General features: G+C 40.3%; 1 protein-coding gene across 1 annotated transcript in view; it reads right to left on the bottom strand.

Annotated features, from left to right (window-relative positions):
* kif6 (kinesin family member 6) overlaps positions 1-26922 on the bottom strand; it is a 289502-nt gene that overhangs the window by 236563 nt on the left and 26017 nt on the right. Inside the window, exons 4-5 of the mRNA XM_060932833.1 lie at positions 14832-14979; positions 8969-9078 (exon numbers count right to left, since the gene is read on the bottom strand). Coding sequence (XP_060788816.1) covers positions 8969-9078; positions 14832-14979 — 258 coding nt within the window. The remainder of the gene's footprint in view (positions 1-8968; positions 9079-14831; positions 14980-26922) is intronic.

Below are 26922 nucleotides of genomic sequence, written 5' to 3' on the forward strand. Positions count from 1 at the left end.
GAGAATTGCATCAAAGAGTAGCATCTTGGGGTCACAAAGTCTCCATAACAACCATCAGGCGCTATCTACATGCCAACAAGCTATTTGTGAGGCGTGCAGGGAAAAAGCCTTTTCTCACTTACAAGCATAAACGTAAACATCTGGAGTTCGCTAAGCGGTACTGGGACTTCAACTGGGACCGTGTGCTTTGGTCAAACGATACCAAGATAGAGCTTTTTGGCAACAAACATTCTAATACATCACAAAAGATGAGTATGCAGAAAAGCACCTCATGCCCACTGTGAAGTATGGGGGAGGATCAGTGATGCTGTGGGCCTGTTTCTCTTCCAAAGGCCCCAGGAACCTTGTTAGGGTGCATGACATCATGAACTCTTTGAAATACCAGGACATTTTAAATCAAAATCTGGTGGCCTCTGCCCGAAAGCTGAAGATGGGTCATCACTGGGTCTTTCAGCAAGATAATGACCCTAAACATGTGGCCAAATCTACACAAAAATGGTTCACCAGACACAAAATCAAGCCCCTCCCATGGCCATCTCAGTCCCCAGACCTCAACCCAATTGAAAACCTGTAGGGTGAGCTGAAGAGGAGAGTGCATAGGAGAGGACCCAGGACTCTGGATGATTGAGAGATTGTGCAAAGAGGAATGGTCGAAGATCCCTCTCTCTGTATTCTCCCATCTTGTGAAATGTTATAGGAGAATATTAAGTGCTGTCTTGTTGGCAAAAGGGAGTTGTACAGAGTATTAACATCAGGGGTGCCAATAATTGTGGCGCACACATGATTTCATGTAAAAGAATTATTTCTTAATGTGGGATTTTTTTTCCCACTGAATAAATGCACTTGAATTAAAGGTTGGATTTTTCTCTTTTTTTGCATTGTTGTCCTAGATTATTTAAAAAAAAATGAATTTATTAGAAGTCTAAGAACATATCTTAACGAAGGGTGCCAATAATTGTGGAGGGCACTGTATACACACACCTTTTATACATTCTAATGTTCTTGTCAACTCTGTTAACTCTGTTATAAAACTGCATAAAATCCACAAAAATTTTAAATAATATGTATGACACCTGCACTGAGTGAGGTCACTTCCTCTGGCAGGAAACTTCAGAAAGGCAATGAGGTATGTTATGTTTCTTCTCTCATTAATTTGAACAAAATGTTGAGGATACACCAACAACCATCCATCCATCCATTATCTGCAAAGGTTTATCCTGTGCAGGGTCGCAGGCAAGCTGGAGCCTATCCCAGCTGACTGGGGCGAAAGGTGGGGTACACCCTGGACAAGTCACCAGATCATTGCAGGGCTGACGCATAGAGACAAAACCATTCACACTCACATTCATGGCTGTGGCTCGAACTCAATTCAAGCCACCAAATTAGCCTAACCTGCATGTCTTTGGACTGTGTGGGAAACCGGAGCACCCAAAGAAAACCCATGCAGACACGGGGAGAACATGCAAACTCCACACAGAAAGGCCCTCGTCGGCCACTGGGCTCGAACCCAGAGAACCTTCTTGCTGTGAGCCGACAGTGCTAACCACTACACCACCGTGCCACCCAGATACACCAACAGTAGATTACTTATTTGTCAAATCTGTTATTGTGATATTGGAATTTTTTTTTTAAAAACAATATGATCAAAATCCATAACATTGTTTTTATACATGCCATGTAGTAGCTAGTTTGAGGTTAGCATGTGGAATTAAGACACAAAGTGGTGGGGAAATGTCAACCCTTATCGTCGAGTCTGTTAATGGATTGCCCAGTTTAATGATAACAGAGTTGACGATGACCAACAGAATCTCTCTCTGGTGTATGGAAAAGAATGCCTCAAGCAGGACATGATAAATGGATTTACACAATGATGCAAGAATATGATTTTTAAGTATATTTATGTTTATATTGCAAGGTATAGTGTAGCTATAATGCAAGCAAAAATGCTATTTTCTAATTGAAGCAGAGGTTTATTAATGTTTTAAGTTATTTATCGGAGACATGCACATACATTTCTATGAAGCAGACTTTACACAGTATGTTTAAAATGGCTTTAACGTTTATTTATATATATTTGTAAAACATATCAATATCACACAAACGGCATCATGTGGAAGGTTTATATAATTCAATAATGAACTGACTAGCTTTGTCAAAACAGGCAAATAAATCCCTGCCCTCGCGCAGTAACTCAGCACTGAGTGATAGTTTTAACTTAAGGCTTCCGTGGCGTCCAAATGCTTGTTGAAAAGCACCAGATGCCAGACTGTTTACATATTGATCAAAATTGTGAAGGTTCGTCATTGAATCATTGCCTTTCTAGAAATCTGGACTAGAAAAGCCCAAAAATATGAGGAGTTAAACATCTGGTCTGCTTTTAAGTGATAAAATGCACCACCACTGCTCAATTTCTGTAAGGAGATTCTGTCAGTGGGTCCATCCAAAGTGCAGTCTAAACTGTTGACACCCACAGCTTTTCATGGCTCAACAGCAGGATGAATAAAGACATGGAGGGGAAAAAGGAGAAAAAGAGAAAACAGTCTACTTGTGACAGCGAATTTCGAATAGCTCCTTGAAAGTTGAGCTTGTGTGGTCAGGAGTGGGCATTGTCTATTTTCAGCAGCGTGTAATTAGCGGGACGCAGGGCCTTGAACTGGATCCCCAACGAGAGAAGACAGCGGGACGAACGAGAGTTAAAATGAAAGAAAAATAGAGGACCAACAGTAACACACATGGATCCAAGTTAACTACAAAAAGGTCTGTGTTATTAACTAATAAATCAAAAAAGATAAATTAAGGCTAAAAGAAAATAAGAGACGCAACATAACTCAGAGAGACTTCAGTAAAAGGAAGAGGAGACAGCAGATATATTGAGGAGCAGCTCTTGCTGTGTATTTCAGCCCACAGGCACAGCTAAATGAAATTTGCTGACCTATATTTGACGCAGGCTTCGTCTCTTTCAGTCCCTGAAACGTGGTGTAATTCTACAACCCTGCTTAAGGATGTGACTTCACTCAAATATTCCATATGCTGAAGTAATTTACTGTTGGGACACTGTTGTAATACCGTACTTCCATTCTTTAATAAAATATTTGAGGTCTTTAGGATGACCGCTGCTATTTAAATAAAGCATAAAACACAACAGGACATGCTGTTGTAGGAAAATAATCAGTGATAGGGTGGTATGAAGCAGCATGATGTGAAGCGGAGATGCTATTACCATCCACAAGTTGATCATTTTCCAATAACAGTATATCCTGAAGTGTTTGATTCCACCTATACCACAGTAAATTGTCAACAGTTACATTTCCTTATTTGTTAAAGACCAACATTATACTTTTTTTAAAAATCAGTTCATAGCAGTGTTGTAGTCGAGTCACTAAACCTCAAGTCCAAGTCCACTCTCGAGTCCCCAGTGTTCAAGTCCGAGTCAAGTCCAAGTCATTAAAAAACATTTCGAATCAAGTCCGAGTTGAGTTCACATCTGATCCGAGTCGAGTCCGAGTCCAAGACTCCAACCGCACCATTTGACGGCGGCTGTTTTATCACCATGAACATTAGTTTGCTCCTGAACATGCCGTATGAACAGGTGAATGTGCGTCTCTTTGTCAGGGAGTGTGAAGTATTCTGTCAGAGATGGTTGGGAGACGGATGTAAGTGCAGAAGGTGTGTTTATTAATACAAGTGAAGACAAACAATCCAGAACGGCACGCAAAATCATAAAACAGTGAAACAGGCGATAGGTCAAGCGAGGCACAAACAGGCTATCGTAGACTCGGCAGGATCAAAGATGAGAAACAGGAAATCGGGGATCAGGAAACCAAACAAGGAAATAAGGCTCGGTAATGTGTCAGCAACGCAACTCAATACTTCGCAAAGTGAATGCGTTTTCACAGTTTTTATATCGGCGTGCTGATTGCACCTTAATCCTGTGCAGGTGCGAGTTGTTTATGGCGTGTGCGAGAGTCCGCTTGGCGTGCACACTGTCTGAAGCGCGCCAGAGAGTCTATCTGATGCACGCGCCAAGGCGCGTAGGTGTGACACTCTTACACAAAATTAGTACAAAAATTAACATAGACATAAATATCTTATGCCAAATTATTATGGCATGCTACAAAAAATAAAGAAAAAATCCAGAGTCCTCGTCTTCAATTTACGAGTCCGAATGCAGTTAATGCACGAGTCCGAGTCATCACTGCTCAAGTCCAAGTTGAGTCACGAGTCCTTAAAAGTCGGACTTGAGTACTACAAGCCTGGTTCATTGTTAACATTTAGGGTCACAAAAGTTATTTGCTGTTAGCATTTACTGTACATTAAAACCCCCATCAACAGTCATTCCATCACTTTCTCTAGAAGCTAATAAAACGGTTAAAATGCAGCTTGTCATCTCACAGACAGACAATAAAATGGAAAGTTCACTATCCTCGCAGAAAACTTAAAGGAGAACTGAAGTCAAATTTTTTAATCAAAATAATATTTCTCATTTTATTAAATATAGGAATGCATTTTTGATCGCTATTTTGTCGCTGCTATAGCAAGTTATGAGTGTTTGAAATATGCTCTGTAATACATCAGTCCGTATGTCAAAGCGATGGCCGTAAACGAGATTTGTTGAGACCTGTGCGAGACATTGTAGGATGGAAGTAAAACGTACAGCGCAAATCAAAGTGACCAACATCTGCCAACGTTGTCAAAAGACGTGCGTGCCCTCTTTCGAATGCTGATGTAATCAAGCCGGAAGTTTTGTTTGTTTCGATAGCAATCAGGAAAGTGTGAAAAAAGTATGCAGTAATCATCATTTAAACTCGTTTTTGTGCAGTATTTCGTTTGGAAAACAGTTTTCAAAATGGCGGCACTGACACCTGGCTGACACTTCATGTTTCGAAGTCTCGCACAAGTCTCGTGAAGATCGCGCGGATAAGCGACGCCTGCCGTGGACCAAACGAACTAAATTCAACACGGCTAAAAAACCGAATAGGCCAATAAGTATAATATTTAATTGCAATTAGTTGCCAATACGAGTCACGATATAAAGGTTACTAAAACTGAAAATGTAATTGAATAACACATTAATTAAGAAATAAAGCAAGTTTAGAAATTACTTCAGTTCTCCTTTAAAGGACCAGTTTTACATCTAAAGACACCAGAGACTCCTTGAAGTATTGAACTCTGAAGAAAGTGTCACCATTTCAACAATATTTTTTCCTCAAAATTACAATACCTTCTTTAAAGGTGATATACATCATACCCCTTTTCCACAAGATGAGACAGTTTCCTGAGGTCTTAATGAAATGTCTGTGACATGCTTTGATCAAAATACCACAAGGATAAAGCCCCACAGCTCCCTTCTCACCCTGTCTAAACAGCCCTGATCAAAACGGCTGATTTGAGGAACGGTCTGTTCCTTTAAATGATAATGAGACTCTGTTCACCCCACCAAACCCCATCCCCACTTCCAGTGATCAATCAGGTAGCACCTCCTTCATGAATATTAATTCCCAAAGACAGTTCTCAATGCATGAGTGGAGATACTTGGAAGAGGGGCAGCACAATTCTAATGAGCTCAGCTTGTGACATAGAAAGAGGAGCCGAATTTGAATGGCTTATTGAAGCACACGTTTTCTGAAACAGGCAGCTGAAAGGAAACTGACTGGGCGTTTTATTTGAGAATTTGTGGGATGGTAGGCAGTCCATTTACCCAAATGTACATGCACAAGCAGTGTCATAATATGTCCGCTTTAAATCTGTTCATTATTAGGCTTAGAGTCCCTGTGTCCCAGAGTATCTGCCTCAGGCTCAGTGAATAATAACCGAGAAAAAGTCAAGATTAATAATTAAATAATATTGGCTGGTGTTGAGTGGTATATCAGATATATTCCATTCAGTTAGCATGATATTGAACGAGTTGAAGATGAGTAGCTGAATGGAATATATCTGATAGACCACGAAAACAAGCCAGCCAATATTATTATTATTATTATTATTAATACACATTTGATGGAACAAACCTGGCAGCGGGCGGCACGGTGGTGTAGTGGTTAGCGCTGTCGCCTCACAGCAAGAAGGTCCGGGTTCGAGCCCCGTGGCCGGCGAGGACCTTTCTGTGTGGAGTTTGCATGTTCTCCCCGTGTCCGCGTGGGTTTCCTCCGGGTGCTCCAGTTTCCCCCACAGTCCAAAGACATGCAGGTTAGGTTAACTGGTGACTCTAAATTGACCGTAGGTGTGAATGTGAGTGTGAATGGTTGTCTGTGTCTATGTGTCAGCCCTGTGATGACCTGGCAACTTGTCCAGGGTGTACCCCGCCTTTCGCCCGTAGTCAGCTGGGATAGGCTCCAGCTTGCCTGCGACCCTGTAGAAGGATAAAGCGGCTAGAGATAATGAGATGAGATGAGAAACCTGGCAGCCAGGTTTGTTTACAAACTGTCACAGTCGCTCGCGAGTGCCGAAGTTTTATGTGTAAGAGCTATCTTATGGCATTTTCGATTCACTGTTACAGTTTACTGCAGGCACTGGCGGCGAACAAAGAAATTATTCTGCATGTGCATTGCAGAAAACTCTCATTACCTCCGCCAAGGAGGTTATGTTTTCGGTAGCGTTGGTTTGTTTGTTTGTTGGTTTGTCTGTTAGCAACATTACGGAAAAGGTTATGAACAGATTGCTCTGAAATTTTTTCCAGAGGTGTGACTGGGCACAAGTAACAAACCATTAAATTTTGGCGGTGATCCGGATCACCTTCTGGATCCCGGACTTTTTTAAAGGATTCTTGGCGGAGGTCTGTGCTCTCCGAGTGCTTTTCTAGTTGGATATTCAGATCAGCTCCGACGTGTGACATGTTGTCTTGACAACCATGCAATATTGTAAACCATATTCAATACTCATTCTCCACTGGGTTGAGTGGTGTAATCCACGTAGGAAAAGCAATATGCGAACAATATTGCATGCTATCAAACCAAATGAACGAAACCCGCTAGAAGGGAATAGAACACGTTTTTATTCCATGGAAAAAGTGCCCTGTATGTATAATCATCACCGATATTCACTTTGCCTTTGGCGAATAATTGTTAAATAACCCACCTAACTAAATTTTATACAGTGGTGCTTGAAAATTTGTGAATCCTTTAGAATTTTCTATATTTCTGCATAAATATGACCTAAAACGTCATCAGATTTTCACACAAGTCCTAAAAGTAGATAAAGAGAACCCAGTTAAACAAATGAGACAAAAATATTATACTTGGTCATTTATTTATTGAGGAAAATGATCCAATATTACATATCTGTGAGTGGCAAAAGTATGTGAACCTTTGCTTTCAGTATCTGGTGTGACCCCCTTGTGCAGCAATAACTGCAACTAAACGTTTCCGGTAACTATTGATCAGTCCTGCACACCGGCTTGGAGGAATTTTAGCCCATTCCTCCGTACAGAACAGCTTCAACTCTGGGATGTTGGTGGGTTTCCTCACATGAACTGCTCGCTTCAGGTCCTTCCACAACATTTTGATTGGATTAAGGTCAGGACTTTGACTTGGCCATTCCAAAACATTAACTTTATTCTTCTTTAACCATTCTTTGGTAGAACGACTTGTGTGCTTAGGGTCGTTGTCTTGCTGCATGACCCACCTTCTCTTGAGATTCAGTTCATGGACAGATGTCCTGACATTTTCCTTTAGAATTCCCTGGTATAATTCAGAATTCATTGCTCCATCAATGATGGCAAGCCGTCCTGGCCCAGATGCAGCAAAACAGGCCCAAACCATGATACTACCACCACCATGTTTCACAGATGGGATAAGGTTCTTATGCTGGAATGCAGTGTTTTCCTTTCTCCAAACATAACGCTTCTCATTTAAACCAAAAATTTATATTTTGGTCTCATCTGTCCACAAAACATTTTTCCATTAGCCTTCTGGCTTGTCCAAATGATCTTTAGCAAACTGCAGATGAGCAGCAATGTTCTTTTTGGAGAGCAGTGGGTTTCTCCTTGCAACCCTGCCATGTACACCATTGTTGTTCAGTGTTCTCCTGATGGTGGACTCATGAACATTAACATTAGCCAAGGTGAGAGAGGCCTTCAGTTGCTTAGAAGTTACCCTGGGGTCCTTTGTGACCTCGCCGACGATTACACGCCTTGCTCTTGGAGTGATCTTTGTTGGTCAAACACTCCTGGGGAGGATAACAATGGTCTTGAATTTTCTCCATTTGTACACAATCTGTCTGACTGTGGATTGGTGGAGTCCAAACTCTTTAGAGATGGTTTTGTAACCTTTTCCAGCCTGATGAGCATCAACAACACTTTTTCTGAGGTCCTCAGAAATCTCCTTTGTTCGTGCCATGATACACTTCCACAAATATGTGTTGTGAAGATCAGACTTTGATAGATCCCTGTTCTTTAAATAAAACAGGGTGCCCAGTCACACCTGATTGTCATCCCATTGATTGAAAACACCTGACTCTAATTTCACCTTCAAATTAACTGCTAATCCTAGAGGTTCACATACTTTTGCCACTCACAGATATGTAATATTGGATCATTTTCCTCAATAAATAAATGATTAAGTTCAATATTTTTGTCTCATTTGTTTAACTGGGTTCTCTTTATCTACTTTTAGGACTTGTGTGAAAATCTGATGTTTTAGGTCATATTTATACAGAAATATAGAAAATTCTAAAGGGTTCACAAACTTTCAAGCACCACTGTATATAATAAAGCAGTGGTGTTCAATCAGATCCTAATTGTGCCAGTGTGATGGCAGCGTTCTATTCCAACCACACAGGAGCTACCTGCTTCGACCCATTTCATTAGCTGATCTTGGTCTTTAATCAAGTATCAGGTGTAGATCCTGTTAGTTGGAAGAAAACCCTGCAGCCACAACGGTCCTTTGGGATACAATTGGGCACTACTGATTTGCAGTAACTCTCCCATGCAGTATTTGTATAAAAGTGAAACACAGGAAGATTCTGTACTAACGGTAAATCCTCCAGATTGGATGCTTCATGTCGTGAATCCAGAAGGTCGTATCCCACCTCATTGTAGATCTCCAGGTAGGATATGTGCATAGTATACACCATGCTGTGGTCCTGAAAACAAGGATAAAAGTTTTTCAGTAAGATTTCAAGTTGTATGATACCTATAATAACTTATCAACATAGAAAAAGCCAAAATGTTTATATCAGGGCTTCAAATTAGCTTTGTGGATCACTAGCTAAAACACTGCCACCACAAATGTACACAACTGAATGCAAAAGTTTGTATCTTCCATAGTTTCTGGATGACAAAGTGAACATGAAAATCCAAATCATATGGGGAAATTAACAAAATACTTTTTTTCGTGTCACTTTCAGTCCCCAACCCTCATGATTTGAAGAAGGCAGGACATTTGTACGACATCTGGCAGAGTTTTAACTGACGCATCAAGAAAAATGGGCAAGCAATCTGGCAGACTAATACAGAGATGGAAGGAAGAAAAGGGGAATTTTATAACTGAAAGAATAAAAAAAAAGCTGTTCAGCTTTTCAGAAGTTGGAAGCAGTTATAAAGGCAAGAGCGTGACAAATAAATATTCTCTAATAACTTGTATCACTTTCAGAAAGGGAGATGTCACTTTTACACTGCCATCATTTTGAATTTTTGCGCTATAAACCTTTAACACGCTAAATGAATTCTCAAATCTGATTGGTCAGAAGGTGCTGATGCATTTTCTGCAACAGCTATGGATGCAAGGGTTCTATTAATGCACTCTTACATTAATGACATTTAGCAAACGTGCTTATCCAGAGCAACGTACAACATACTCAGACGGCTCCATAGGGAGCAGTTGGGGGTTAGGTGCCTTGCTCAAGAGCACTTCAGCCATTCCTATGGGTCCAGGGAATTGAACCAGCGACCTTTTGGTCCCAAAGTTGCTTCTCTAACCATTAGGCCATGGCTTCCCTCCATAATATGTTATTGTTTCTATACTAATAACTTATTCGCAGGGACTTGTACAGCAGACACTCAGTGTAATATAAGCCGAAAGATATTTATATGATATGTTGTTGATATAGTGACGTTTTCTACAAGGAGATGTTTGTTTAACGCTTTAGAAGGAGTCACCAGTGTCAGCGCTTTGTAACAAACACTCAGAGCTAAAAGTATAACTTGATGTTTTCTGTCATGGGAAACTTTATATTTTTTAGTTACTTGGTTACGAGCTGGCGGCACGGTGGTGTAGTGGTTAGCGCTGTCGCCTCACAGCAAGAAGGTCCTGGGTTCGAGCCCCGGGGCCGGCGAGGACCTTTCTGTGTGGAGTTTGCATGTTCTCCCCGTGTCCGCGTGGGTTTCCTCCGGGTGCTCCGGTTTCCCCCACAGTCCAAAGACATGCAGGTTAGGTTAACTGGTGACTCTAAATTGAGCGTAGGTGTGAATGTGAGTGTGAATGGTTGTCTGTGTCTATGTGTCAGCCCTGTGATGACCTGGCGACTTGTCCAGGGTGTACCCCGCCTTTCGCCCGTAGTCAGCTGGGATAGGCTCCAGCTTGCCTGCGACCCTGTAGAAGGATAAAGCGGCTAGAGATAATGAGATGAGATGAGGTTACGAGCTGCATATGGTTTTCAAGTGAAAGTGAGCGAATGACTGTTTATAGCTGCTATATCGTAAATAAATAACTTATTCCAACTATAACATCCAAAGTACATGTTTTTCATAAATAAAAATTATATATAATTGTTCTCAAATTGCTGTGGTATAAGGAATAAAACTGCCTTCATAGAAAATGAAATAAACTTTAGGAGGCTAAAACAACTCTGCTTTGCTTTGGGCCACATCCCACCACGCTGTCAGAGATTTTCCAAAAACATCATGCCCCGTTGTGTTGTATTCCTGACATAAATTATTATGCGTCATTGGAACAAACATGCAGCACTTAATTACTGTAAGGATTATTTGCAATTTTCAGTTCTGTGAAACTGGATTATTTTTTTCCAAAAGCACTGGAACAAAAAGATTATGATACAAGAGTAGAGAAAGCATTACACTGAACACTTTCTTTGCAGTTCAGACAATCTTAACATCACAATGGTTTTAGAAACTGCCCATGACCCTGGGGGCCCGTTTACACGAGGACGCTGTCGGGTAAAAACGACTAAATATTTTATCGGAAGTGCCTTTCGTCTACACGGGGACGGCGTTTCCGAGGCTGAAAAACGGAAAAAATTGAAAACGCCTTCCAGAGTGGATAAGTTAAAAACAGCCCCCGTTGCATATCCGTCTAAACTACCCAATACGCGAAACTCTGCTCGGATCTGCTCCCTTCGGGTACGCGTTTACGTCATACATATGTCATATACTGTACATGCCAGCCCGGGAAGTAAGAAAGTAAGTAAAAAAGTAAGAGCATGTCTGATTACATCGATCCAACGGACCTTCAAGCTGCTCTGGCAGCTTTAATAAACGTCCAGGAGTCCTTCGAACATCTATACCGAATCTGCACATATACCGTTAATGAACAGAGGCGGGTATAGCATGCTCTTACTTTTTTACTTACTTTCTTACTTACCATAGCCAGAGTAGTCAAAGTTTTCGCGGCGCAGATGTGCAGATCAGACAAGACGGAAGACGTTGCGCATGCGTGCAGACATAGCGGAGGCCTTTCACAGCACCACCTAGCCGCCTGGCATGCACATCCAATTGAATTCCACACATTTATGCGTCACCGTATAGACGCAGATTTCCTCCTTGAAAACGGTCATGTAGACGCAGAAAAAAGTGAGAACGAAAACGGACTTTTGCGTTTTTGTTTCAGACCATCCCTGTGTAAAGTGAGCCTGGATGTTAAATAAATTCTAATTAAATAATTTAGTTATATATTTTAATATTATTCATCATTTAGTTAAATAATTACAAGTGTGATGAATTCATAGAAATAGAGGACATCCTGCACATATTATGGCAGCTACAAGACATGCTGCCATACAACTGCCATACTGTAGAACTGCATGCAGAGTTGTAGTCGAGTCACTAAACCTCGAGTCCGAGTCCAGTCTCGAGTCCCCAGTGTTCAAGTCTGAGTCAAGTCCAAGTCATTAAAGAAAATTTAGAGTTGAGTCCACTATTGATCTGAATCGAGTCCGAGAACAAGACTCCAACCGCACCATTTGACAGTGGCTGCTGCTGCTGCCTTTATGTGAAAGCGTCTCTGCTACTGTGTTGGACTAATGTCACTGCTCGACTGCCTCATTTTAGTTAATAGGCTACAGATAAAAAGCTAGTTCATCGCTCAGCAAGCCCCGCCCATTATCAACAGAGCAATGAACATAGCGTGTCACTTCCTTCTCCGGGTGGAGTTTTGCCAAATGACGATTGAAGTTCGAGGTTGTCCTCGTCGTCTCCTCGATAGCTCTTCTACATATGGAACACCTAGCAGTGCATTTTTTCCCACTGCACGAGAAGTCCATAAAAGCAAAGCGGACAATCCTGGGGCGTTCTCTCCAGGAATTTTAGCGCCATTAACATTAGTTTGTTCCTGAACGTGACATATGAACAGGTGAATGTGCATTCTCTTGCACTGAATTAGTATAAAAATTACTGTAGATATAAATATCTTATGCCAAATTATTATGGCATGTTACAAAAAAATAAAGAAAAAATCCAAGTCCTCATCTCCGATTTACAAGTCCGAATGCAGTTAATGTACAAGTCTGAGTCATCAGTAATCAAGTCCAAGTCAAGTCACGAATCCTTAAAATTAGGGTACGAGTCGGATTCGAGTCCGAATCCTGGACTCGAGTACTACAAGCCTGTTGTAGAGTAAAAAATTTGAAAGGATATCAAACAAAATAGAAATATTCTCTGACAATCACAGCCCCACAACTTTCAATATGCATGGTCTGATTTTTCTAAATGTGTTAATCAATAGAATGAAAAGCTACAAAATTAAGGAGAACTGGGAAATGAAAATGGATAACAGAAGAGAAATCAGGGAAAATTAACCACACCAAAGGTTCTGAATATGAAGCTTGCTAGACCGTCAAAATTAATTCCAGTGTCATATATATATATATATGGCATCATTCATAAGATACACAAACACAAGATCCAAATCCTCAGGACAGGCACATAATGATCACAGCCAGTCACATTAGGAGGAGAGGACCCTGAAGAAATTGATCACTTCACTGACTTAGGGAGTGTGATCAGCAGAAAAGGTGGCACAGAGAAGGACATTGCAGCAAGAATCAGAAAAGCTTGTGCAGCCTTCATAGCCCTCAAGAACATCTGGAGGTCTAAAGAGTCGAGTACTACAAGCCTGATTGCATGCATGAAGTGAGATCGGACAAACTGAATTTAAATCAGGTTAAAATATCTAGTTGTGAGATAAACCAAAGGAGAACAACAGAAAGTGGAGCACAAATAATGGACTCTGTAATATACACTTGGCTTCATCTTCCAATCTGAACTCCACGTTCGGGTCAGTCCATATGAAATCACCGGAGGCCTCCCGACTGACCATCTCCGATTTGTTTCATACTTTTACAAACTAATGTTATTATTCCCAGTAAACACCATACAAAATTTCAGCCTTATATCTTTATTAGTTTTTGAGATATCGGGGCTTTAAAAATGGGGCTTGACACTGATTTTACTGTAAAAATCAGTGGCACAGAAAAAGGTATCAAAAATGCGCCATGTTTTGCTACAGACGGAAATGCCGTTTCAAGGCATATGATATATGCTCCAAGTAATACATAAAATCTGGAAATTGACATTAATATAGTTTTTAATATTAGACTATTTATAGCATCCTCCAGAAGCACATAGTTGTGTGTTTCTACTTGCTATCTAGATACAGTGGCTGATGTTTGAAGTTTTGCATCTACTGACACTGTAGTTTGTTTAAATTGTAGAACTGGGTATGGTAAAACTTGCAGAATAAAAATAAGATTAATATTTAGACATAAAATACAAAAATATAAATTCTCTGATACAATTTTGTGATTGCATTTTAAGTACAGTGGTTCTGTATTTTACATTTTCTGTTTGTGCTGAAACATGACATATTTGATACCTTAATAAATATAGTTTGGTTCAAGATACCAACTTCATATTTTGTGAATATATTAATGAAGATGTGCTCTTTCCAGTGGTATAATTATTTTTATGGTAGACCTTGTCGTACATGAGCAATATGCATTTGAAATATAGGCGTGAAATTATTTTTTTCCATTTTTAATGTCTCATAAATCAGAATTTTATTTCTTTTAGAGAAATACTTAGGTCACCAAAATAGTACTACAACATGAGAAATAAATACCAAAATTTGAAAGATCTGATATGCTTCAATGTGGAAATACAGAGGGCCAAAACTGCTCCAAAGCACAAGCGAAATTTTATTTTTACAGTTTTCAGCAAGCTATAAACTGACAAATATGCAACTGTGGATCTTTTTTATAGTAGTTAAAGACATCTAGTACCTAAGAACAACTCCTGAAAATTTCATGCATCTAACATGAATAGTTCAAATGTAATGACTTATTGAACTTAGAATCGTTTTCTGTACCACTCGGTTTTACAATAAAATCAGTGTCATGCCCCATTCTTAAAGCCCTAATATTAAAAAAAAAAAAACTAATAAAGATATAAGGCTAAAATTTTGTAGGTGTTTACTAGGAATAATAACATTAGTTTGTGAAAGTATGAAACAAATCGGAGATGGTGAGTTGGGAACATTTTATGAAGTCTGGTGATTTGAAGTGGATTTACCCTTTCTAAACCTTAGTAGTAACTAAGATAAAATGTCTGGAGTCTAGAAAACCAGTGATAAAATTATTGAAACATTACAGATGTCATCACTAACCTGGCCGATATGCTGGTACAAGTAGGACAGCGTTCTGGGGATGATTCCTCGGTCACCGTAGCGCTCAGCACCACCCGTGATGGTAAATGTCTTTCCACTGCTGGTCTGTCCATAGGCAAAGATTGTACCATTGTACCCTGCCAGCACACTGACACAGACAACACAGCACTTTTAAAAATGAAGACAATCAGAAGAAAATCCGTTTTCAATCAGCCCAAGAATGCAGTGTTTTCCATGGCTAGCTGATGTGAATCTCAGAAATTGCTTACAACATCGCACAGTGTCTGTAAACTTTGACTGAATGAAACCTGACATTCCCAAATGACCCAAGGAAATGAAAAGAGCCTGAGCTCCCAGAGACAAACATATGACTAAGCAGAAGCAGTCACGTCAGAAACGATCATGGATCGTACAGAGCGGTTTTTGCTTTGGCGCAGCAACGGCCATTCTGGAAACGTGACCTGTACTTGATAGGATACTGCTGAAGAGTCAAAGAAATTACAAGTAGGAATGAGTTCTCTCAAACAGTGTGGCAAAAAAAACATTTATTTATTTATTTAGAAAACAAACACCACCACAACAAGAGTGCTCCGAGAGCATGTTTCCCCCACTGGGAACTCTGCCATAACTCTAGTAAAATGCGACTGAATTGAGCAAAATTGCAATATGCATATTACCGACATATAGCAAAGAATCCTGCCAAGTTTCATGAAATTCCTCTAAAAATTGTGAGAGGAGTTGCTTTCAGAAGGTGAGCACCCTTCCCAGGACGGATAGAAATCACCACAACATAATCGCCCTTCGGGCCTTTCAGCCAGCGGGGGATTTAAAAAAAAAAAGTTCACGATTTTCATGATTAGTATGTGTATAGGTGGTTTAACGATTACCTTGTGGGTGAGAGAATTTGGTTTTTGATGTTTCACAGAGCTTTTGGAGAAACCCTACAAAGGAGAGCTCCAAGACTTGGCTTTTATCCTTGAACTGCTATTACTCAAAAAAAAAAAATCACCGCATCTTGATCATGAATGACATGAAACCAATATAGACAGAGTGACATTTAGAAAGAAATCCACTATTTCCTCAGAGGAAAAAATATCATACCTTGCTTGAGTCATCGTATACTGTAACTCGTCATCATGAAACAAATTAATTCCTCTACATCATAGGTGTCAAGCATACATCCCATGGAACAGGACTGGCCTGAAAAACACTGTAATCTTGCTCACTAAATGAATTTAGAATCAGTGTTCAAAATTAAAATTATCTTATGATAATTTATGGCAATTACCATAATTACTTATGGTAACTGAATTGAGAAAGAGCTAGTCACTGTTCTAATCCACAAAAGGCAAAACAGAACTAGATAGAGACTGTGACTAAAGTCACAGTAATTTGCACTAGCTGCTACAAACCATGACGTCTCATCACCGTACCCTATAGATCCAGAATGTTAAGAGATAGAGAATGATGCTTAGTGAAGAAAAGTTGCACCTTGCCACCCTGAACAAAATAAAATAGAACTGTGAGTAAATTCACTATAGAATACACTGTGCTTATGAGCCTGTCATCATATATTGCCACATGTACGGGAATAAGTTGAATTACCTCCCCTTTGAAACATCGGACCGGGATTATTTTCCTTCATGCACATCTTCAGGTGGTATACTGCAACTCTGTAAAGTTTCATTAAAATCCATCAAATTGTTTAGGAGGAGCTGTGCTGACAAGACACATGGACAGATGGACAGACGGACGGACAGACAGACGGATGGATAGAGTGATTCCTATATACCCCCCAAACTTTGTTTGCAGGGGGTATAAAAAAAAACTGATTGAAAAAAATCCTGGTTTTCATAGATCATTCCGGTTTGGTGATCCAGATCAGCACCAAAAGTCATAGCAACGTAATTCAGCCCAGAGGTATTCTTCATGTGAAATCTGATGATGATTGGTTGAAAACTAAGGGAGAAATAACGTCCTAAAAAAACATAAGGAGAAGAATAATAAGAAGGAGGTGAAGAAGAAAGATCCTGAGTGACAGTAACAATTTGCGCCAGTGCTGCTAGCGCAAATTAATAATAAACATAGGGACAGCTATTGAGAAAATGTGCCAATTAGATGTATTCATTCGCAAGCTAAAAATTGATGCTGTAAATCATGTCTTGTTCTAATTTCGGTGGTTTCACAGCAATGAGCTGAATGCATTCACTCACATTTGTGCGTTCACTCGTGTTTGACGACAATAGAGTGGCTAGCCACTTTAAGTCCCAGGGCACCTTCGTGTTTCTGTTACATTCTGGCTCTCCCTTTCATTTAAGCCGTCATAGTTAGTCTTGCCGGAGTCCCTGCTTCCACTTCGCACACAATGTACACTTTTCTTAACCACTACGTTACAATGAGCGTACCCAACAATCCGTTTCTCTCTCCATCTCCCTCATTCTCTGCCCCTCCCCCCACCCCCCTCTCTCATTACACTGCTACTCCTGAGATACCAGCGACCATTTCTGCTCTCTGGTCCTGCCTGATTCATCCTGATGCCCTACTTCTGGTTGGAGTTCTCATCACCTTGCTCCTGCTAAGGATGGTCCCATATGCATGCACTTAGAAACTATGGAAATGGCTTTGGCCTGCAAACATTTGCCATGATGGCTTAGGACTACAACTGCCATAAAAAATAAATAAAATTTAAAAAAAAAACTTCAGGACTGCAGTTGCCACAAGCAGTCTTACAGTCAAGTCTTCATCAGTGATCTGTTAATAACGTCAACAAAATAGACCATGTTAAAACTAGAATGAATTTCTTGGGTGCACTTTTAGATCATAGAGGCAAGTTATTTATAAAAATCACACTATCCAGTGTCACCCAGATGAGGATGGGCTCCCTTTTGAGTCTGGTTCCTTTCAAGGTTTTCTTCCTCATGTTGTCTCAGGGAGTTTTTCCTTGCCACAATCACCTCTGGCTTGCTCATTAGGGATACATTTTATAAATTCATATACAGTGAGAGTAAAAAGTATTTGATCCCTTGCTGATTTTGTTGGTTTGCCCACTAATAAAGACATGATCATTCTATACTTTTAATGGTAGATGTATTCTAACATGGAGAGACAGAATATCAAAACGAAAATCCAGAAAATAACTTTAAAGAATATATTTTAATTGATTTGTATTTCATTGAGGGAAATAAGTATTTGATCCCTCTAGCCAAAAGCACTTAATACTTGGTGGCAAAGCCTTTGTTTGCAAGCACAGCGGACAGACGTTTGTTGTAGTTAACCACAAGGTTAGCACACATATCAGGGGGAATTTTGGCCCACTCTTCTTTGCAGATCCTCTCTAAATCATTAAGGTTGGTGCGCTGTCGCTCGGCAACTCGGACCTTCAGCTCCCTCCATAGATTTTCGATTGGATTGAGGTCCGGAGACTGGCTGGGCCACTCCATGACCTTAATGTGGTTCTTCTTGAGCCACTCCTTTGTTGGCTTTGCTGTATGCTTCGGGTCGTTGTCATGTTGGAAGACCCGACCACGGCCCATTTTCAACTTCCTGGCGGAGGGGAGGAGGTTGTCCCTCAGGACTGCACGGTACATGGCTCCATCCATCTTCCCACTGATGCGGTGAAGTAGCCCTGTGCCCTTGGCAGAGAAACACCCCCAAAACATAATGCTTCCACCTCCATGCTTGACGGTGGGCACAGTGTTCCTGGGGTCATAGGCAGCATTTTTCTTCCTCCACACATGAAGAGTAGAGTTTAGGCCAAATAGTTCAATTTTGGTCTCGTCTGACCACAGAACCTTCTCCCAATCACTTTGTACATCTTTGAGGTGATCATTGGCATACTTTAGGCGGGCCTCCACATGTGCCTTCTTAAGCAGGGGTACCTTTCGGGCACTGCAGGATTTTAATCCATTGCGGCGCAAAGTGTTGCCAATTGTTTTCCTGGTGACTGTGGTCCCAGCTGCCTTGAGGTCATTCACTAACTCCCGCTGTGTGGTTGCAGGTTGATTTCTCACAGTTCTCATGATCATTGCCACCCCACGAGGTGAAATCTTCTGTGGAGCACCAGACCGAGGTCTATTGATGGTCATGTTATACTTCTTAAATTTTCTCACAATTGCACCAATGGTTGTTACTTTAATACCCAGCATCTTGCTAATGTATTTGTAGCCCATTCCAGATTTGTGCAGGTCAACAATCCTGTCTCTGAGGTCCTGAGAGAGTTCTTTGGTCTTACCCATGTTGGAGAGTTTGGAATCTGTCTGATTGTCTGATTCTGTGAACAGGTGTCTCTCATACAGGTGATTAGTTAGAACAGGTGTCTTCAATTCAGGTAACAAGTTGATTGGGAGTGTCTAACTGGTCTGTGAAAGCCAGAACTCCTAATACATACTAGGGGATCAAATACTTATTTCCCTCAATGAAATACAAATCAATTAATATATATTCTTTAAAGTTATTTTCTGGATTTTCGTTTTGATATTCTGTCTCTCCATGTTAGAATACATCTACCATTAAAAGTATAGAATGATCGTGTCTTTATTAGTGGGCAAACCAACAAAATCAGCAAGGGATCAAATACTTTTTACTCTCACTGTATGTGAACTGTATGTCTGGAATTGATACGTTTCTATAAAGCTGCATTGTGATGATGTCCATTGTTAAAAGCGCTATACAAATAAAATTGAATTGAACTGAATTGAATACTTAAGCAAATCACATCTTTTCATGTTTTTTACTTGTAAATAATTTGGCAAGCTACATTTATTTATCAACTCATCTGGCCGACAGGTGATGAATTTATGCCATCATGTGTTGTCCGTCGTCCGTCCAGTAGCGTCCACATTTCACAAAAATCGTTTCTTTTCTCTCAGTTCTTCACCAATTTTTATTCTTTTTGGCAGGAAGGTACGTCTGCCTGTGGTGCACATAGCTTCTAACTAAATATGCATAATTGCAATTAATAATGAAGATATGGAATAATTAAGCGCTAACGAGCAGTTTCCACACAAATCGCTTCTTCTCCCTCAGTCCTTCACCAATTTTGATTCTTTCTGACATGAAGGTAGGGGTACCTAGGGTGCATCTAACTGCTACCCAGATTTGCTTAATTGCAATTATTAATGAAGTTATGGACTAATTAAGTCTTAATGTTCAACAGCAGTTTAACAAAAATCGGTTCTTCTTGGTCAATTCCTTGCCATTTTGGATTCTTTTTGGCAAATAGGTAGGTATTCCTAGGGTGGATATAGCTTCTATATATAGCTTGCAACATTTATTGTGCAAGGTGGCCCACTTTAGATCGTTTCTTCTCGACTAGACGGGGCCGGCGTGAGCTATGCCGTCATTGATAGCCTCATTATATTATAAAATACCCCACTTCAGTATTATGGACTATTTTGTGTAGATTCCTGATATAATCCCCACTTTCAGAACCATGGCTTTCGATAATATGTTAATGTGTTCTTGGTCTACTAATTGGATTTTGGCTCGGCCCACCTGCCATTGGACCATGTGTCCATTTTTGTTACCCAAGATGAGGCAACATGACTCCTGTTATATATCATCACTCTTGCCACTGGTACCATGGTGCTGTGATGCTTCAGTGTGGAACTAAATACAGCAATAATTATATGTTTTGTCTTATTTTGTTTGTTTTTTTTTAAATGATGACATACTGTAGGCTAGTCAAACATGCTATTTTTCATCAAATCTCATTAAAGGTCATAATGTGGTTTGGCAATTTGGAAGTTAGCACTATTTTAGTGCGCCCGATTCACAGAACCATCATCTTTGGTTTAATGTCAACCAGATTGGAACAACTTGACACAAGTGGAAAAACTAAACCCAGGAATGTCTTGTGTCTTGCAAGTATGCATCATAAACACGCATAAACAGACACTTGGAAGCTTAATGGAAACTGTTTGTCTTTATAGAGCAAATGGTCATCACACTACTCATCCACAAATCACTGAATTCAGCTAGTCTGGGTCATAAAAAATGAAAAAGTGGGGTAATCAGACTGACATGCTGAATTCCATGAAGATTATAGAGTTTACAAAAGCCATGTGCTTGATAATGTCAGGCCAAAGATAATGCATACCACAAATCAGCAAATATGGTTTACATTCGTTTGACATTTACGGCATTTAAATTTAAAGTGACATCCTTATCCAGAGAGACTTACAAAAGTGCTTTGTAGTCTCCAGCAGAAGTAGATGATCCTGTTAATACAAATATGTCAGGGTCTAAGAATTCTATCAAGCTAAAACCCTGCATCAGTACAACAACAACAACAACAACAATTCTCTTTTTACAAGCCTTTCTTCCTCTGGGTAGGTCTTGTCCTTGTAGATTATTGACAGAGTACAATGGAGCCTAAGAAATGGAAAGCAATAAACATAGCAAGAGCTGGGACTGGTGACAGGAAATGGCCAAAGACTGGCACTGCCCTCAAGGAACAACTCAGACAGCATTCAGACCAGGGTGAGGCTCTTACCTCATCTTGTGCAAACTTAAAGTCAGCCTCCCCAAATTCTCCCACATCACACTGTTGCTGTGTTCCCAGGTCATATTTTTTAACCATATTAGCATGCCATTGTTGTGTATTATGCCTGATGTCAAGACTCTCGTCTCTGTGAGCCTACCACACAGATTTAATACTTGTGTCATTTTTAGGGCATACCTAACAACCTGTGTTTTCTCTCTCTCCTCCCCCCCCCAATCTGTCCCTCTGAGTTACATGTTGGTCCTGGGATTGAGATGCTGGCCTCTTCTGCCCCTCGGACCTGCTTGATCCATCCTGGTGCCCTGTGTCTGGTCGGAGTTTTATCGCATCGCTCCTGTGGAGGACGGCCCCATGAGGACAGTTGAGGGTTACACCTGGAGGACACTCTGGACTCTTACAGTAATGCTTTTATGGCTGAGGACTACAGCTGACTTGCTAACTTTAGGACTGCAGTTGTCATGAACAGTTTTGCACTCAAGTTTCCATCAATGAAGAGTTACAACATCAACAAAACTGACTTTATGTTAAAACTGTTTATGTTATAGTCATGCTGTCTGTTGTTGCCCAAATGAGGATGGGTTCCCTTTTGAGTCTGGTTCCTCTCGAGGTTTCTTCCTCATGTCGTCTGAGGGAGTTTTTCCTTGCCACCGTCGCCACAGGCTTGCTCATTGGGGATAGATTAGGGACAAAATTAGCTCGTGTTTTAAGTCGTTCAAATTCTGTAAAGCTGCTTTGCGACAATGTTTATTGTTAAAAGCGCTATACAAATAAACTTGACTTGTTCCCCCCCCACCGGCTCCTTGTAGCTGCCTAGTTCAGAATTAAAAACACAAAGGCATGCCTACAATGGTAAAAAAAATATATATATATATGTGTACACACACACACCAGAGCCCTCCAATATGCAACAACTCATCTCTATACCCACTCCCTTCTAGCCACAAGCACAGCTCAACTGGACTCACCATCCCTCAAGCCACAAGGAAGACATTCATCAAGACTCCTTCTTTGTCCTGGCACCCAGATGGTGGAATGAACTTCCCCTGGCTGTCCAAACAACTAAGTCACTTGAAGACTTTCTTCTTTACCAAGAACTTCACCAAACGAGCACTAAATCTGCATAACGGGTTTTAAAATAGCTTCTTTGCTGTACTAATTCTCACATTAACACCTCAGTAACAGGGTTTAGCCTTATGATATTCTTAGCCTATTTGCAGATCATAATCATTACATATCGTAAAAGCAGATCTCATGATGGCCATGTCTAGCTATAAAACAGGCTCAAAAATTAAAATGACTTCAATATCAGCTAATATTCTTGTTAAGCAAAGTTGTTCAATTATTGGTGCATTTTTGGTGCTCGCTGACAAACAAACACATGTAATTGCCTTTTGGAAAGCCTACACGTCAAAAGGTCATGGGCTATTTCAGGTTTTAAGGATACTAATCCTCAAAAATCAGTCAAATAAAGCTCTGCCCTGAGGCATTTCTCATAAAGTGTGTCCCTCCCTTCTTAATGGAAATTTATAAATGCCCAAGTGCATTAAAAAAAGCCCTCTCTGGTAAGATCGAAGGGTGAAGTCCTGCTGCTTTGTCCCTATCCTATGTCGTCATGTTAATTAAAGGTCTTTCAAACCACATGAAGGGTGGAGTTTTAAGAATACTCCAAACTGAGATTATGAGTAATGCAAGGCAGAACTACTTTTATTATAGTAAGAGGAACAGAATTTGCTTCTTAATGTCGTGTTTTTCCATCACGCATTTGGTTGTTGGCAAAAGTTTGCATCCTCTATGGTTTTTTTAAAGGGGGAAAAAATTTAAAAATGTTATTCGAACGTGCTATTTATCAACAAATAAAATGTTTCTAAAACAAGTTTCTTAAAAAAAAAATGTGGGTGTATCCTGGAACAAGACAACAATATGGGAACATCAACAGAAAAACAGAACCAAAAAAAAAAAATAAATTCACAGCCATGATATGACCCTCTCAGTCTCCTGACATTTTAAAGAAGGCAGTGCATTACTGAGTTTTCACAGATACGTAGCCTATGTTGAGTTAAAACTGGCAATGACTGGCAGAGATATCAATGAGAACAGAGGTAAAGAAGAATCTGAGGTGAAGATTACTAACTAAGAAGAGCTAAAAGCTAAGAGATAAAAGCTGGAAACGTAAAGGTGAGAATACAAGTTAGAAAAACTTTTCAACTGAATACATTTTCACTCTTTCTGAATAAACATACATTACTTGGTCATCTATATACTGTAATAAGCGGCAAAGTTAGTTTGTTTGTCGGTCTTGAGCTCACGTCGCCATTTCTTGACGGATTTTCACCAAATTTGGCAAGTAGGTCCAGGGATGACCCAGAATTTTGCAGATATAAACCAAATTCATGTACGGGCCCCAGGGATTTCCCTGGGGGGGCACAACATCCACCCACCCCCTCCCTGCAATGCCTTTCACGTTACATTATCAACACAAACTCTCAATAGAGCACGTAGGTATAAGAGATAGCCACAGTTTGGCAGAACTCAGAAATTCCATATTTGGGCCCCAGGGGGTTCCCAGTGGGCCTCTGGGTGGTGGATGTTTGGATTTTTGTTTGTCTTGGGTTAATATCACCATTTCTTGACGGATCTTCAACAGATTTGACATGGAAGTCTAGGGGCAGCCTAGAATTTTGCAAAACCCGGGAAACGCCGGGTAACCTGCTACACTGTAAAAAATAGAATTACGCTTTGTTCAAGTAATTCCATATTCACAATTGAATGGACAAGAAAATATGAATAATTATTAACGAACAGAAAAATCCACATCAAACTGATAGGGTGCACCTCAATGATGTGTAAATATACAATAGTGAATAATCTGAATTGAAAATACATAATTGCCACAGGTGTTTATTCAGCGCATGCTCTTAATGACCAAGACACAGGGTTTCCTCTCCCAAATGCAAGGGCTGGGCAATGTGGTTCTCTCTCTGGTTGAAGTTCATGTTGACATGTTGAACCTTATGGCATTTAGGTTGTGCAGGCCCATGTTCTGAACCAGCCAGTGTGTATTTAGGCTGTGCAGGGTCATGTTCTAAGTCAATCTGCATCTTAACAGTTAGAAGGGCCATGTCCCCCCCTTAAACATGAATGTTTTGACATGGTTGTAGCTTGTGTTTCAGAGCAGCTTGATTAGAATGACAAGACGCCCCAATTACAAGTGCACTTATTATTGCACTGTAGCTTGGCCTGTGAAACCAAGTTCAAGTACTGAAGGGCCATTTTTTGATTAAAGAAATGAAACCCCATGTAGCCTATTCATGCTTAAAAAGACGGAAAATAGATTGAACTCAGGGGGCATGCGCTGTAATTATACAAATACTTGATTTTGTTCAAAAGTGCTTATTGAAATAAAGTTTTTAAAAAAGTGTGAAGTTTATTGTACATTATTGAAGTTTTGTAATTGTGTAGAACAATGAAAAAAGGCATGTATAGTTTAATGATAAATTGTGATAACCTCAATTGCCTTTTTGTACTACTGTGAATGCCACTGTTCAGCAAAAAGAGAAATCTATGTTGGCAGAATGAGGAATTGAAAACTGACTTAATTAAGAATTCTTAATAAAGATAACAGTGTTATCATAGTTTGGATTATCATGGGCACATCGTTGGCAAAACTAAATTCTTAATGCAGACGGTTGCCTTGAAATTTCAAGTATTCTCAACTATTCTTTTTTTTACAGTGTAGTCTTGTATAATGAAGACACACACACACAAAATACATTTAATTGCCTCATTTGGTCAACTTTTGCACAGTATACACATACACTCACTGACCACTTTATTAGGAACACCCATCCACCTGGTGTTTTCTGCAGTTCTCTCAATCAGCCGATTCCTTGACAGCAGCACGATGCATCAAATCATGCAGATACAAATCAAGAGCTTCAGTTGATGTTCACAATGTTCATACATCAGAATGGGAAAAATGGTGATGTCAAAGTGTGACTTTCTTTCACTGTGGCATCATGGGTGTTGGTTTGAGCCAGATGGACTGGTTTGAGTGTTTCAGAAACTGCTGATCTCCTGGGGTTTTCACACACAACAGTCTCTAGAGTTTACACAGAATGGTGCGAAAAACAAAAAACATCGAGTGAGTGGCAGCTCTGTGGGTGGAAACAAACGCCTTGTTGATAAGAGAGGTCAGAGGAAAATGGACAGATTGGTTCGAGCGCTTTTGCCAGGAAGGATATAGCAACTCATAGCAACCTCTTTACAACCATGGTGAGCAGAAAAACATCTCAGCATGCAACAGGAGAAGACCACATTGGGTTCCGTTCCTGCAGCCAAGAACAAGAATCTTAGAATCAAGAACCTTAGAATCCTATTAAAGTGGCCGGTGAGTGTATACATCTCATAATTTATTCCCATGCATTGTATCTAATGGTACAAGTACATTATGCATGAAGGTTTTCCTCAGATCTTTAGTCATAGTCACTGCTCCCAAATTTAGAAAAACTAGTCATCTTACATCTCCAAAGCACCGAATCGAAAACCTTGGGCCGACATCATAAAACTAGCTCATCATCACCGTCATCAAATGGTATTTTCCATCACCAGACACTTCAATGAGGGTTGAAATTTCAAGCCTGTCAATATGATGAAAAGATGGAAATGCCAAACGGATAGCTGGCATGGCACTACATGTGGTGTAAATGTTTCATGTAGTGGTTGGAGAACAGAGACAGGCCAAGAATCACAGCTTTCCATCATTAGTGTCCATGTACTGAGTCAGCCCACGATGTGAGTCATGAAGCTTGTGTGGTCCAAGCCCAAGCCAGAACCATTCAAGAGATTGAAACACATTGTTTTATTTATTTGGTTTTTTTATGCGATTTGGTGATCTAGTGTGTGAATAACACCCGGTCAACACTTGAGATAAAATGGATCTTGTGGAAGACGGTCAAAGCAGAAAAGTTAGAGACCTCCATTTAAATCTCATTGGAATAGAAACAGTTTTTTGCTATGGAGAAACTCCAAAATGATGTACATTTCCCCAAAGGCAAAGCTTTGTAGTGGAATCATACAGCTACGACTTAATGAAATATTTTAGATTTTATAAAATTAATCTTTAATGGATACACAGATGAACACATTTGTCTTGCCACTAAGGCAAAAAGGGGTCATTTACAACCAGAAACTCATGACTACACAGCAAGGGTTTCTCAGGATTTGCTTATAATACACTATGGCCAAAGGTTTGTGGACATCTGACTGTTACACTAAACATGGTTCTTCTCCAAACTGTTGCCAAAAAGTTGGAAGCACACAATTGTATAGAATATTTCTGTATATCGAAGCCAACCATCAATTGCAGAGCACTTAGGTGGGGTTTACATTAGACCGCATCAGCGGATCATCAGATTAACGTTTTTAAAACGATTAGCGTGCACACAGCAACGCCAATACACGATTCGCGTGCACACAGCAACGCCAATACACGGATACGCTCGGCTCCGCAGGCATCCTGCGCTCCAAATCACTCCGCCCTGAACAGCGAGTGCCCTCTGGAGGGTGCGCACTCCGGCCCTGCGCAGCTCA

Source organism: Neoarius graeffei, chromosome 11 (assembly GCF_027579695.1).
Source record: "Neoarius graeffei isolate fNeoGra1 chromosome 11, fNeoGra1.pri, whole genome shotgun sequence".
Classification (NCBI taxonomy): domain Eukaryota; kingdom Metazoa; phylum Chordata; class Actinopteri; order Siluriformes; family Ariidae; genus Neoarius; species Neoarius graeffei.